Source organism: Malania oleifera, chromosome 9 (assembly GCF_029873635.1).
Source record: "Malania oleifera isolate guangnan ecotype guangnan chromosome 9, ASM2987363v1, whole genome shotgun sequence".
In the NCBI taxonomy this organism is placed as follows: domain Eukaryota; kingdom Viridiplantae; phylum Streptophyta; class Magnoliopsida; order Santalales; family Ximeniaceae; genus Malania; species Malania oleifera.
The window spans coordinates 84,032,932-84,048,252 of record NC_080425.1 but is presented as its reverse complement, the minus strand read 5'-3'; the positions used below and the strand labels follow the sequence as shown (position 1 = coordinate 84,048,252).

At 36.5% G+C, this 15,321-nt stretch overlaps 2 protein-coding genes across 2 annotated transcripts; one reads left to right on the top strand and one right to left on the bottom strand.

Moving 5' to 3' along the window:
- Positions 1-374: 374 nt before the first annotated feature.
- Positions 375-8,841, top strand: LOC131164945 (mitochondrial carrier protein CoAc1-like). Its single transcript, XM_058122506.1, has 7 exons — positions 375-1,207; positions 1,806-1,891; positions 2,006-2,213; positions 5,484-5,616; positions 6,000-6,184; positions 7,104-7,226; positions 8,142-8,841. The coding sequence occupies exons 1-7, from the start codon at positions 1,016-1,018 to the stop codon at positions 8,223-8,225; spliced, it is 1,011 nt and encodes a 336-aa protein (XP_057978489.1). The 5' UTR covers positions 375-1,015; the 3' UTR covers positions 8,226-8,841.
- A 619-nt stretch (positions 8,842-9,460) lies between these two features.
- LOC131164946 (EPIDERMAL PATTERNING FACTOR-like protein 5) lies at positions 9,461-11,088 on the bottom strand. The gene is made up of 4 exons (XM_058122507.1): positions 10,501-11,088; positions 10,294-10,415; positions 9,956-10,005; positions 9,461-9,838 (listed from the first exon to the last, which is right to left on the bottom strand). The coding sequence occupies exons 2-4, from the start codon at positions 10,400-10,402 to the stop codon at positions 9,584-9,586; spliced, it is 414 nt and encodes a 137-aa protein (XP_057978490.1). The 5' UTR covers positions 10,403-10,415; positions 10,501-11,088; the 3' UTR covers positions 9,461-9,583.
- Positions 11,089-15,321: the final 4,233 nt, after the last annotated feature.

The window sequence follows — 15,321 nt, the reverse complement described above, 5'->3', positions numbered from 1 at the left end:
TCTATCTAATAATTTATCCTTAAAAAAGTAGTTTTTTGCAGTGTTAGGGTAAAAGTCTTTTCTTTTATATTTTTAAATTTTAGTAATTTTAAATATTATTTAAATAAATAATAATTATTTTAACATGATAAAAATAAAATTTAATTCTAACTTAATTCAATGTGAATTGCCCACTACAAAAATTTAACATAGAAAATATGCACAAAAAAAAATTTATGTTCAGACATATCCAGTATACTATTTTTAAATAATAAATTACAAAATTACTATATTAATAATGTAAAAAAATGACAAAAATATTTTAAGAGGTATGTACTTATGAAAAAAAAAAGAATTTTACGTTGATTTATATTATATTTTTTGTCGATTACTTTGGCTAGATAATCAAATGCGCTGACTCCCCGGCCAAATGCGAACGGCGACGTGAATCGTGATCGTCGTCGTTGCCCGGTCGACTTGGACTGTGGTCCTTAAATACTTCCTTCTGCTGTTATTTCTTTCTGATGCACGGAAAAAAATTAAACAAGGTTGTAAAACAGGCCGTGAAACCTCACATGCCCTTGTTGACGACAGCGTGCTTTTCGTCATATCCCTCAAAATTTTTTTTATCTATCCGCTCAAATTTTAACATGGGTAGCCTTGAAACGCTCTTGCATCCATGCGATCGATCGCCTTTTTGAATTTTTTTTTTTTGGATTTCGAATCGCTTAGCTCTGTCCCTGTCAATGTAAGAGCTATTTTTCTAAAACAATGATCCGTTCTGGAGAATGCCCGGCTCTGTTTTTGAGTGCTCTGATGCTATTCTGGTTTTTATATCGACGAAACAACTTCTATTTTTGCCTCCCGACAGTTAGATGGGACATGGAGTTCGCCAAATTGCATGCTGGCTAATGGGGTCTATTTTAGGTTTTCAAGTCTTTTCTGTTCGCCAAATCGATGGCTACCAAATTGGGAATATGTTAGGTTTATTAGGCCTTTTCTATGCAATTCCCGACTTGGGTTTTGCTGAATCAAAATGGGTCCTTCAGAGGAGTCGGCATTGCCCTCAAATAATGCTGGGCTTGTTGATGGCTCCTCTACCCATGGAAGTGTCCGCTTCATTGATTCTCTGCCCGTTCACGTCAAAGAGTTCATTGCAGGTGGCGCCGCCGGTGCCTTCGCAAATACCGCCGTCGCGCTGCTCGACCGGAGTAAGATACTTCTGCAGGTAACTTGATTGATTTTCTTAATTTGAGTGCTTTCACTTGTGTCCTCTCGAGTTGTCTGTGAGTTATTTATCATTATTGAATTGGTTGTGTTAGATTTTTTTTTTTTTTTTTGAGACATGCGGGGGTTTAACTTTATGGGGCTTGGGAATTTAGATATTTGTGGGAATTTGTGTTTCGTTGTAGGCCTTTTGAATGATTCTTCTTTTTGGTGCTCCGTTTAAATTTTAGAAAATGAGCTTCTTCATGACTGCTGCATTTAAATGGATCATGCCAATTTAATATTTCAGTATAATGACCAGAAGAAGCTCCTGCTTTCTAGTTTGTTCTGTCAATTTATCTTTTGCTCTTCAAATGTTGGAACTTAGTGGCTGAATTTTTATATTTTTATGAGTGTGTTTGGTGGTGGGGTGTGGAGGGCTCACTAGGGAAAAAAGGATTTTCTAATGGTGTTAAGAGGTTGTTTTATTTCCACTAATATGTTGATAGACTCTATATCATGATTTGTTTATACTTTCGACTTTCGAGTAATTTTCAGTTCGCTTGCTTTTGCTCTCCCCCCCTTTCTGTAACCTTCTGACTCCTTTTTGATTTTTATAGACAAGAATTGAAGGGTTTCATTCTCTACGGTTGTGCCCATCCCTGAAGAAGTTACTGAAGCATGAAGGTGTACAAGGGCCTTATAAGTAAGTCTAGTATTGGAATTATTATTATTATTATTATTATTATTATTATTTTGATGTTTGGAATATGTTTTCTTGCAATAAATGTAGTAACCTGAATTTCCATTTTCTTTTTAGAGGAAGTGGCGCCAATGTCCTCAGTATAGTTCCCTATGCAGCAATATATTACATGACGTTTGAGCGGTGTCGATATTGGGTTTTGAAAAACTACCCTTCCTTTGGATCGGGGCCTTGTTTGGATCTTTTAGCTGGCTCTGCAGCTGGAGGGGCAGCAGTTTTATGCACATACCCCCTGGATTTAGCTCGAACCAAGCTTGCTTATCAGGTAGTTATTTGAAATAAATATTATCAACATGGATAATCCTTTTCAAATGTCAGATGTCGGGCTAGTGATAGCACTAGCTCATTAATGTTTTCACTGATTGATAGCATCTCTATTTGAATGAATAACAGTGCTTAGTGTTTTAAATGTTTCTTTTATATGGTTGGTATATTGGTTCGTCATGTGTAACATAGGCTTAGTCGTGTTTTGTAAAAGAATGAGAGTCATCCATCTCACATTGTTTTGTGGATTCAACGAGTTAATGACTCAAATTGACATTGGCAAATCTTGTGCCTCCAGTTGTACTTGGGTGACTTAGGCATATGGCATCAATTGAAAAAATTGGATTAGGGGTTAAGTATAAGCTACTATGAGGAGATGCTTTGAAACTTGAGTTTTGTGGTAAACAAGACTGAATATAATACACTCTGAAACAGGCTCGATAGTGTAGAATACAACTTTGATGAAACTACAAAATACAAACAGAAACAAAACTAAAAGCCAAAAAATAAACAAAAAGCTGAATACTAAAAATATGTTGGCGACAGTTTCAAAACTGAAACAAATTGAAAAATTGATTGAACACTAGTTCATTTTTTTTTCCTTGGATCACATACCTATTGCTTATCATACCAACATACTGAAGAAATAGGAATTACTTAGTATTTATACTTTTAAACTCACTCTTTACTGCTCTAAAAACAATCTTATTCTATATGCAGGTGGAAAAATGAAAATCTTTTTTGGGTGGTTTTTCTTATTTTTTTTTCAAAATTGTAGAAAAATTATGGATATTTTTATTTCAATTTTTTCCAAATTCATATGGAAATTATATTTTTTCTTTTTTATTAAAAAAATTGTGTACACAACGATTTGATCTGCAAAACTGAATTCTGAAAGTTAAATACTGTCACAACAAGTGCAAACCAGAAGATTTTATTTTCCGGTTGTCAAAAAGATGAAAACTGATAACTAAAACTGGAAACTAACATCATAGACAAACCCGTTGCCTCCACCTGTTTGTTTGCTGTACTGCAACAAGAACAAAAATAGAAAAAAAAAGTGATACCAAGAACCATAAAGAGATGTTTTCAATACTCAAGTTTTATGATAAGCAAGACCCCATAGAACTATAAAAAATGTGAGATAGTGAACATTGTCAATATTTCTGGCTCTGTTCCAGAACTTGATAACTTGCAGTCCTTTGAGCACACAAGTTGCATGCTTTCACATGTCTTGAGAGTGCTGCATTATATCATCATGCCTAATTTTTATAATGCATATTAGCTTTTTTCTGTTTTCATTTTATGTTTTGTTTATTTTACTTTTTTTTTTTTAGTTCAAAGCTGAAAAAGAAGGCAGTTAGACTTTAGTTTAGATTTGAACTCAGGTCGCTAGAACACACAATATGACTTGATTAACTAGACATTTCTTGCTTGATATTGTTATATTTGCACCCAAGCTTCATTGCTCAATTTTTAATAGCCATGACTTAATTTTAATTTTTTTTTGTTTAAAGATAGAAAAAAAGTATCATTAACAGAAAAGTGATAGAACTACAAATAGGGGAGAAGAAGACATCCTCCTAAAGGTACCAAAGTAAATAGTTACAATAAAATCCCCCTACAAACCTGTTGGAGATCAGGTAACAACACTCCCCAAAAGAAAACAAAGATTGCGTCCAAAGAGAAGCGAGAAAAAACTGCTCTACCCACAGAATGGATAGATGTAATTTTCAGTGAAAGATTCTGGCATTCATCTGAATCCACAAAATCCAAAAAAGAGCAAAATAGAGCACACCTATGTTACACCATCCTTTCTCACACCTCCTAAAACTCCAAAATCTCATCATCAGAAAAGCCTCAAGTACATGGCAAAACTGCATTGTCTCCAAAATGGAAAGAAGGATTCACCCAAAGCTCCTTAGCCATGCAACAAGTTTCACCAGAATCTGAACACATAATGCCAATATCTGAACTGATTGCCTTATAAGGCTTCCTTACCTGTGGCAAGTCATTGGTATTAATCCTATTTAGAATCAATGTACACATGAAAGTCTGAATTTTAAGAGAGCCTTAGATTTCCAGATGAAGTAGCTGTCTTCTTTAAGATGAAAAAAATTCATTCATTAGAAAAAGAAACAGAAGTACAAGGCTCTGGTGGACAAACATCCTCCAAGGTGTACATTAAACATGACTTGTCATTACTATATATATATATATATATTGCTACCAACGTGATCATTAAAAAAGTTGCTCCAACTGTGATTAAGGCTTCACTCAACAGCAAATGCTTTTGATAAAATTCTATTTTTTAAGAGTTGTATTTAAAGTAAGTTTTTAGTATGAATCTTAATCATCATAAAATAATTTTAAACATGATGTATACATCAGCATTTTATAACACTTTAGTTTGTTTTGGATGACACTTTTTGTTTTATAAATTAAATACGTTTAGGTCCTTAATTGCATTAATCAAAAGTATGAGCAGGGCCGGCTCTTCCATTAGGCCACTGAGGTACTTGCCTAGGGCCTCAAAAATTTTGGGGCCCCTAAATATTTTTTTAATATAATAATATTAACATTATTTATGGAATTCATGTGTTTGGTGGGTGGAGTGCAGATACAGTGCAGTTAAAATTATTTGATATACTTAGAAAAATTAATTTTAAATAAAAATAAAAATTAAATAAAATATTAAGGACCCCTAATTAAATTATTCGCCTAGGGCCCCATATTGTGAAGAGCCGCTACTGAGTATGAGGACCAAAAAGGGGACTAACTTATGATTTCACTCCTTTCTTGTGTGTGTGCATGCATGCTTCATGTTGTACGTGCTAAAACCTATTGGAATATTCTATTTGCATGGTTGTAAAAAAAAGTGCAATGCACATCTGTGCGTGCGTGCATGCACATGTGTGCTCACAGTTATTATTGTTGGTATCTATTTCTAGCTCAGATCTCAAATTATTATTATTTCTTGCAAAATATCTGTGACTGGCATCTCCAGCTGCTTTGGTCAAACTCTTCAATTCCAGTGTGATTTGTTTGATTGGTTTTTTTACTGAATTGGATTTTTATTTTGTTTATTTTTTTAAAATGATGTTTTTTTGGGGGGCTGATCACCTATTAATTAGCTGAGCATACTTTTCAAGTCTATATATACAAACATGGTACATTTCTCTGCCTATCAAATGTTTATTTTGTTATTTGTTATTTATTATTTTTTTAATAAATTTTTATCATTTTTAATTATTAATTTTTTTATTTTTAGGCCATGGACAAGAGACAAAGTTTCAGGACTGGAACGAGTGCTATTCATTCCCATGCTGCATATTACTGTTTGCAAGATGTCCTTAAGAATGTCTACAAGGAAGGTGGAGTGCGGGCTCTGTATCAAGGCATAGGTCTGTTTGTGTCATGTGGAATTACTTATTTATTTGTTATATTTTTAAGGAGGACTATCATAATCCAGGGATGCCCTTTTTAAGTTGTCTTTTTTTCCTTCTTTCTTTCTTCTTCTCTTCTAGTAACGGCATCTTTTGTCCATATGCATACATATTTATACAATTACATATGAATTCTCTTGTGTTAAGCCTTGTATGTTTGGGAATAAAATTAGCAATATTATCCTCTTAATGAAGAAATCAGTAAGAATTATTGATGGGTTGATGATGCTATGATGTCATGATAATCGATTATTTACTAAGATAAATCTCTCGCTGCTTCAAGTGGCACAATGATGTCAAATTGTTATATTATGTTTTATTTTATTTTATTTTTTGAGTAGGTCCAACACTTGTGGGAGTGCTTCCTTATGCTGGCTTAAAGTTCTATGTATATGAAGAGCTTAAGAGACAGGTTCCTGAAGAACACCAAAAGTCCATCACAATGCAACTTTCTTGTGGAGCTGTGGCTGGGTTTCTTGGGCAGACCTTCACATACCCATTGGATGTTGTTCGGGAACAAATGCAGGTTCAACATTTCTTAACTGCCTTCTATTATATCAATTGTCCTGGTCATGAGTTCCTTTTCCTTTGGACTCCATGTTCTAGTGGGAAGTGGAAAGTAGCGCTGATGAGGTCATAAAAACTTGATTTAACTTCAAGGTTTGATTCAGCAATGTTTTATTACTGTTATCACAAAAATTTGGGTCTGGGTACAATGATGCATTTTTTAGTATCTTATCCACACCCATTATGCTCTTCCACTTGCGTGTCTGGTGCCTTTGCTATTCCAATCCAATCAATCTGCCTCAGTTGACTTTCTTTTGCATTGTTCCCATTTGATGTTGCAATTACACTACGATTTGTAATTGAGATATTGCAAGGTTTAATTCCTAATCTGTCTTCCCTGCAATTGTCTGGTCTTCAAAGAAACAGAATTCCTGACTGAATATGTATATATATAACATTTAAATGCCCAATGAAATTATTTAAAATATATATATATATATATATATATATATATATATTTTCATTATCATCTGCAAGAACTGCTCCTTTTTGATCAGTTAGTCACAGATTAGAGTCCAAGGAAGCAACCTTTCTGTATAAAAGCAAGAGTAAGACTACGTATAAGGTGGATGACCCTCCCCCTATCCTCGCAAAGCAGGGAGCCTTGTGGCCCAGAACACCCTTTATCTGCAAACTAATAATTGTCTAAAGTTCCTTCTATTGGATTTAGGGTTGTTTTTTCTTATGGTTGAGCTCATCTTGCATCTGACTTGATCCCAAAAGGCCAAAACCATGAAGATATTATCACATAATATTAAAGTCTTGCATCATGGCATAAACTGAATATATACCTCAGTTTCCATGTTAATTCAAGTATCAGTCTTGATGGAGTATTGGGGGCTTTGAGCTTTATGTTCTTTATGTTGTTGGCATTGTAGGTTGAGAGTCTACATGAGGGTGATGCCAGATACAAGAAGAACACAATGGAACGGTTGATCAATATTGTGCGTAATCCAGGATGTAGACAGTTGTTTGCAGGCCTGAAGATTAATTATATGAAGGTAACTTGGTGAAACTCTCTTGCTGCCATCTAATAAGATCTTAGAAGACTTTAATGTCAATTGTTGTAGGCATTTGTGATTTCAAATAGACCCCACATGCTGTGGGTTAGTTTGATCAGCTCTCCCCATTTCTCAATTCTGGTTCTCCTTTTGATGCAAGACTGAGAAATAACTAGTCAATTAGGTCATAGGGAAATGCTTTGCCACCAGGTTGTGTAGCTAAATTTTAATGCTAGAAATATTCGTGATTCCTCTTTTATTTGGAATGTGCATTGAATGCATTATTTGTCAGCATCCCAGATAATTTGATTTTAAAATCTGGTGGCATAGCATTACTGTGGGCCATAATATAACAATGGCTCAGTGAATGTATGCAATTGGAGATAGCTTCCCAGATTTGTTTAAGGTACAGTAGCTTGGTTTTTGGCTCTTCACCTCTCACTGGAAAAAAGAAATAAGAAAATGAACTAAGATATAAAATAGAATTGAGGTGTTAAATAGGACCATAAAGATTTCAACAAGCATTGACATGTAACTAAAATTTGCCAATGTATATCACCTAATTCCATGGATAGTGCTGGATAACATCAGTGGAAATAGCCCCAAGGAAATCATAATTGCCGCAGTGAATGGCATTTGTAAATTGTTATCGACCCTACTTGCAAACATCTAAATAGAGTTAGGAGTTATGTTGTTGAGCATTGCTGGTCCTGTTGGAGGCATATGATACAGTGATATTGGGATAATATCATGCTTTGAACACCTCTGTTGCAGAATACCAGTGCTGGCACTGGAGATGCCGTGTGAAATGAAGCATGGAACAATCTTATATTTTACCCCTCATTCTCTTGGCATTAGATACTGATCCAGTACTGAGAATGTCTCATCTAACAAAACTTGAACTTTATGTTGTAGGCTGTTCCCTCGGCAGCCATTGGTTTCACAGCATATGACATGATGAAGTCTTGGATGTGTGTTACATCTCAGCAAAAGTTTTGATGGGTATCTGCAGAGCATGAAATGGTCACCAGATTGCCTATGAACACAAGTTCACATCATCAATATATGAAGATTTTTCCACCACAGTTGATAGGCAATAGTTTCCTTTGCTCAGTGTCGCTGCTCACACAATTGGGTTGCAATGGTGAATCATGAATCAGTGATTTCTCTCATCAACTTGACTTTATTGGCCCCTCTGTTTTCATGGTTATGACTTTGGAGGCAGGCTGGAATGCTTACTGCTTTTAAGATCAATTATATGCCTTGTCCTGGATTTCAGCTAGGAAAAATTCATGCGAGAAATCTGCAGCTCGTAGCAGGTGGCAGCACTCCTGTTTATGCTGATTTAATTCTTGGGTAAGCTTGTTTGACAAGTTTAGAGGCATTTTTTTTCAATCAACAGAGAACAATTTAATCAACAAAGAGAAATTTTCAAACAATTATGTTTCAGTTTTGACAAGGTTTTGGTTCTGAAGGTGCCATTTTTGTGATGAACATACATGTGCAAAGGTAGTGAAGGAGATTAATTCATGTCAATTTCTTGCTGTAATGTGATATTTAGTCCAGATTTTCATTCATAGATTCCTAATGGTTTGATTGTGGGCATTCAAATGTCTATAGAGCGGTTACCGATTTGAATCACAAGGTTACCAGTTTTTTTTTTTAAATATTTTTTTGCAGGAATGTGACAATGGTGTTCAGCGCTTGTTTTCAGACATTAGTTTGGGCTTTCATATGTCTGTACATGGTTAAAATTTTGAATGGGAACATAAATGGTGGTTTGACAAGACTACTCTTGTTTCCTTTGCCACTTTTTATAGGTTAGAAAGAATAACATAAAGGATTTAGGGACAAGAAGAAAATTCATTATGTTTTCTTTGTATAATAATATAAGAATATAAATAATTATAAGCCCAAAATTACATAAATTTCTGGAATTGATACCATGTATTAATGTGCATCAGTGCGACCAAACAATGGAAAACACCAGTATCATTATACCTTGAGCCAAGCCATTTGACTACATCACCATTAGCTTCCCATAGGCTGGGGTAACCTGCATAATGGCCTTTATAACCTAAAATAAAGCTATATTATAATTTTATATATGTTGAGCAAATTATTTAATTAAGCAGAGTAATGAAAAATTGCATTTTTTTCTAGGATTTTATTATTTTATTATTTTTTATTTTGGAATGGTGGAAAAAGGGGAAGATGATCACAGGTGACTATACTTTGAAGGAAACACAAGCTTTATTATGTACTCTCATGAATGCTACAGTGGCTGCTGTCCAGCAAGAGGACCAGAGGATAAAAGAATTTTTAAAAGGAAAACAAAAGGCAGCAGCAGCAGGCAGTCAAGGGGTGTAAAAGGAGGGGCCACACTTGCACTTCCAACCCTCGGGTTCATAATTAGCATATTGGACTCCCACATGACCGCTGGCACTGGTGGTGGGCACTTGCACTGCTTCACATGGACTGCACCCGTAACACTTGTTCTCACAGTTTGGTGGCCTTGACCCTATTTTCTTCTCTCCTCCTCGTCCACTGTAATATGTTTCTGCTTCCTTCATCTTTCCCAATCCTTCCCCTCTTTCTCTACCCTTAAAAACCTATGTAGACACACACACACACACACACACCAACATTTTCTTCAGCTAATTATCCATGATGTCTGAATTCAAATGTGGATGTGAGAGAGAGAGAGAGAGAGAGAGAGAGAGAGATACCTGTTGAGAACTTGATGTAGTTTGTGTTGGCTGGCGGCTGTGGGTGGTGCCTGGTCAAGCATGTGAAGTTAGTGATCTGCCACACATTCCCATTCTAATTAAAACTCTACACCAGTCATATCAGATGTTCAACACCCAACTTCCCACATTCTAAAATATTTTCTAAGAAACTGGATTTTCTTGTTAGAAAACAAGTGATTGTTTGCAAGAACAAAAAGGGATGAACTTGAGTAAGATAAGCTGAAGAATATATGTAGATGTCATCATTGTAATAAACTGCGGACTTTCTTGGTCGTCTGGGTAGGGAGAAATGTGCAAGGGGACAGAAAGTTGCTAACCTTGTTGAGGAAGACTATGGCCATCATTTGAGGCAAAAGGCCTGCTGGCAGCAGAAACCCAACTCACCACTTGCAGAACCACCAAAAAACAATAGAGTCTTCTCTTCATTCCTTCTGAGGATCTAATGATGATGATGATGGTGATTATGACGGCAATGAAGGAGATAGAAAAAAAGGCTGAGAGAGAGAGAGAGATGTGCCACTTACAGTTTCAGCAGGTCATGAATGATTGTTAAATATATATAAGGGCCTGCCAATTAACAAACTCTCATCTCCAAAAAGCTCCTTGGGTTTCCCTCATAGCCTTTATCTTGCAATGTTGGTGGAGAGATCTTGCTTCACAAACAAGTGATCCTACGTCTTGCCCAACAGTAAGAAAAAAAAAAAAAAAAAAAACAGAATATATATTTGTATTTCCTCCTCACTTGACAACTCAACCATTTTATCTGTTTTCTCTGTCTACTCCCATCCAATAAACTTTGTTTTCTTACCCCAGCGAATCCTCCTCTCTACGTCTCTCTCTCTCGTCAATTAAAAAGACTATTGTATGGAGGTGGTCCAAGAGGCCACCATAGCAGCACCCTTTTCTGGGTCTGGATTCTGGAAGACCTGCACCGTCCGCCCATACATCTCTGGAATTTAGGAGAAATCTCAGCTACCTAGACTGCAGAGCCCCCCTTTATTTAATGGTTTCATTCCTATGAGAGGAAGAAAGATGTGCAGTGGCAGAAACCCATTTATTTGTTTACCACAATACTTTAAAAGAAAATCATTTTCACAGGTCACAGACATCCCTACGCCGCCCCCACCCCCCCCCCCCGCCCACACAATGCAGAGAAATTAATGAGTTAGTTAAATTGTGTAAAGATCACAAGAATGCACTCAAGTCAACTTCATATACAGGCTGGTGGGTGGGAAACACACAGGCTAGTGTACCTTCCTCCAATCTGGGCCGTCCATTTGGACTGTCAGTGACGCGGCAATTCAGGAAACTGTATGGTCCTGATTGCCTTTTGGGAATCCCCTGATCTGTACGTTTATCAAAAGAAGCAGCTCTTTCTTTCCATCAGGGTACTAATGGCTTCCATCGGGACCACCACTATTTGTCTTATTTTGCCCTCCAACACCCCCCTTCTGTTTTTTTATAATGTGAAAAACAATTAACATTTCAACCATCTGATGGATACTGAAGAACCCCATAAGCAGATATGCAAATACGCAATAGATAAGTGGAAAGAAGAAGCCAATTATTTGATATTTGCTTACTTAGGCATGCTTATTTATTTCGCAAGTAAAGATTTTTTTTTCTCAGGAAGTGTGTAAGTAAGAATAAAACACACTGAAAATGACATGTGTTGGTCTGTGGGATCAGTTATTAGTCCGATAAAATCTGCTCCCCTGTTGTCTGATTTAGGTGAAGAGGAGAGACGCAGTGCTCCTTGACAGACCCATGTCGGAGCATTACAAAATGGTATCAATTACTTAGTTAAAAGTATGATAAGATTCACATCGTCTAAGTTTGAAAATGTGGATTTGTAACGAGGATGTGACAGACCCATGTCGGAGCATTACAAAATGGTATCAATTACTTAGTTAAAAGTATGATAAGATTCACATCGTCTAAGTTTGAAAATGTGGATTTGCAACGAGGATGTTGTGTTCTGTAAGTGGGGGAGAATGTGATATTCCGTGGAATAAAGAATTAAAATGATTAAATGTTACTACCCATATCAACAATGTGTATCTTTCTTTTTAAGAGCTTTCCCATAAGAACTCCACTGTTCAGCATGCTTGACTTGGAGTAATCTTCAGATGGGTGACATTTTGAGAAGTTTTTTTCAGGAAGTGTGTGAGTGATGACAAAACACACTGAAAAGGGCATGTGTTGGTCTGTGGGGTCAATCATTAGTCTAATAAGGCCCGTCCCCTGTTGTCTGGGCCAGGTGGAGGAGGAGAGACGCAATGCTCTTTGACAGACCCAGGTTAGGGCATTACACTTTGTGTGCCCCATCTCCTATTTATTCGTTCATCTTCCTCCCCCACTTGCACTCATCCTTTCTTCTTGTTTCATTTTATCCTTCTTCCTTTATCCTCCAACCTCCTTCACCACCTTTCAGTATAACATGAACTTGTTGGAGATTTATTCTTAGAATTATTTTCTTGCAAGGGTCAGTAATGACAACGTTAGCTAATTCACGATTTAACTAATTTTCAATTTTTACGTTTATTTTGTACATTAATTTCATTTCTTATTGAGGTATTGAGGTATTAATATATTTTGTAAGATAATTGTTTATGTAAATGAAAATATATTTGTTCCATATTATCGTGATTTACTCAGAATATTTAGTATTGTGATGAAAATTTCTTTATGCTGCAGATAAACTCTATTTTCGAAAATTCAGAATAACGTTGAATTCATCAGCTAACAAAGTTACAGTCTTATTATATATTAACGGTGAAATTATACATGGATCAACCGGTATTGAGTACAGCACAGGACCAACGAAGGTCATTCAAGTTAGGAGGATGAAGTTAGAAAGTTTTAAACGGAAAATATATGAAGGATTAGATATTGATCAAAATAAGTACATGTTAGAATTGACATCGAGATATTTGTAACGAGGGGGTGGTGGAATTTTTTTGTATGTTGACATCCTAATAAAAGATGACGTAGATGTCCTAATTGTGTTGGACCCACAGAGTTCTTGTCCAAATGTGTATATAGTTGAGATTTTCGTTAAACGCATTTCTCGAAGCAGCAGTATGGGTGGAGCTCCAACTGTGTAGGGGGAAGCATTTCTCCATCCTCAACTATATAACAAACACGATATTGATAAGCATACTATTTGATCACCTTTCACAGGTGACAACGACTTTAGATTTGCATGACGTCCTCAGTACATTATTTCAGTCGGAATTCTTGTCAATAGAGCTTTGACGTGAGGAGGCTACTTTGTAAGGATTCAATGTGGGAAGCAATTATTATCACAAACTACAACCATCAACAGAGTATAGACATAACCAAAGTTCAACTGGAGCTGTGTCTATACCAAACTTTCAAATGAATCCATCTATTGTCATAAATAAGAGAAGAACATACACGATTTAGCCAATGCAACCTAATATGGACTGTGACAATGAATTAGATGAAGAAGAGGATTTACAAGAGGATTTTGAAGAGGCAGATGTAGGGGTAGATAAAGTTGGTTGACAGAATGATTATAGGGTTCAATATGAAGAAGTTGTCATGCATCCCCTAAACACACCTATAGGTCAGAGAAGGGTATGTGACATGCCGCCATTAGCGTACATGGTCAATGTCAAAACCGGTCATATTAGAATTGAATTTGAAAGTTCCTTTAAGGGCACTCGATGGGATGGTGTCTCAAAATTTGGGAAGGGTATGATTTTCAACATGAAGGATGATCTGGTCCACTCTGTGCCTGTTCACCATGCATAAACACACCACAACTTCAAGGTGGTGCAATCCACCCCAACCACATTAATGGGGATCAAAATGCCTTAACCATCTCTTTTGCAGATATGATGACACATGGACGGCCTCCCGATGTCCACCATTGTTCGTAACTTTTTTGTAGGTACACATGGACTACGTGAAGACTTTCGGTATGAGATGATCCCAGCTTATGTAGTTTTGAAGCAAATTTGAGTACAAGAGCCATGGGGGCCCCACACGGCTTCATGGGCCCTACACGGATTGGGTCTCCCTTGACATATGTTTCATATTTAATTTGTAACAAGACTAAGTCAACTAAGCAGCATGTGTGTGTTTAGTAAGTTGTGAGTGTTTATTACTTAATTTTCCCATGTGTACGTGTTTTCCTATGCCTTGTCCCCCCATGCTCGGGTAAGAAGTTAATATATTGTTTCCCCCAATGTTAGCTTATATCTTCTATCATTATAAGACTGAGCTCAGTGAAGTTGAATATTGAATAGAATCCTTTTGTTGAAGCTTGTTAGCTTTGTCCAATCTTGCTATTGTTTAATGTGAGGCTATGTCGTTCTCTTCAGAGATTAGGTGGTGAGAGACCACTATTTATCCATCGACTCCAACACCATCTCTTCCCTCTCACTCACATGGCCACCACCATTATTACACCCACATGACCAATTATATACACACAACGGTTCCCCTTCTATCATTGTGTTCAAAGCTTGTTCCAAGGATTTTATGGCGTGATCTGAGTTTGTGGTGAACAATATCAAGTCTTCCAATGATTTCCTTTGGCAAGATTGTTATTTTCCTTAACCCTTATCTGGTTGTGAACAATGATACCCCGTGGAAGAAAGACTTAAAAAAGGGATTTGATGTTACTACTCATATCAACAAGGTGCACCTTTCTTTTTAGGAGCCTTCCCATAAGAATATAACGTCTTTTACGTATCAGTGCTGAGGAAGTATGTGTTAGGTCCTACGTACGTGATCAGCTATAAACTATTAGAGATTGGGGATGTGTTGACTTACAAGGAGGTACCCGTTCTGATTCTGGATTAGAAGGTACATAAGCTGCGTACAAAAGAAATACCGTTAGTAAAGGTACTGTGGCGTAATCATGTGGTCGAGAAGGTTTCTTGAGAGTTAGAGGCAGAAATACGCCAAAAGTACCCACAACTTTTCAGTGATGATCAATGTTAGATAGACCGGTACGGTCGAACAGGTACGTGTTAGTTTTATATGCAGGTCAGGTAAGGTAAGTATGCTTAGTTGTCAATTGTTATAAGTTTATGTATGGATGGTCTCTGAGAGGATTATGTATGGTATTGTAAATTCCTGAGATATTGTGTGTGATCGCGGTATTCCTCCACCATAAGTAAGGGCAAGTAATAAAATTTGGACGGCGCTGCTGTGTTGGTGGCCACCGGCTCTTCCTAGAGTTGGAGCAGTAACATTTTAGATGATGTCATAGAAAATAGTTAGCAAATTTCGAGAATGAAATTTTTATAAGGAGGGGAGATTGTAGAGACTCGAACCCGAAAAAAATAAGGAAAATTAAATAAGAAAGG

Coding starts and splice junctions, on each gene's coding strand:
- LOC131164945 (XM_058122506.1), top strand. CDS start 1,016: ATGGGTCCTTCAGAGGAGTCGGCATTGCCCTCAAATAATGCTGGGCTT. Junction 6,185..7,103: donor TTGTTCGGGAACAAATGCAG/GTTCAACATTTC, acceptor TTGGCATTGTAG/GTTGAGAGTCTACATGAGGG. Junction 7,227..8,141: donor TGAAGATTAATTATATGAAG/GTAACTTGGTGA, acceptor TTTATGTTGTAG/GCTGTTCCCTCGGCAGCCAT.
- LOC131164946 (XM_058122507.1), bottom strand. CDS start 10,402: ATGAAGAGAAGACTCTATTGTTTTTTGGTGGTTCTGCAAGTGGTGAGT. Junction 10,006..10,293: donor CCATAGTCTTCCTCAACAAG/GTTAGCAACTTT, acceptor ATGCTTGACCAG/GCACCACCCACAGCCGCCAG. Junction 9,839..9,955: donor CTACATCAAGTTCTCAACAG/GTATCTCTCTCT, acceptor GTGTCTACATAG/GTTTTTAAGGGTAGAGAAAG.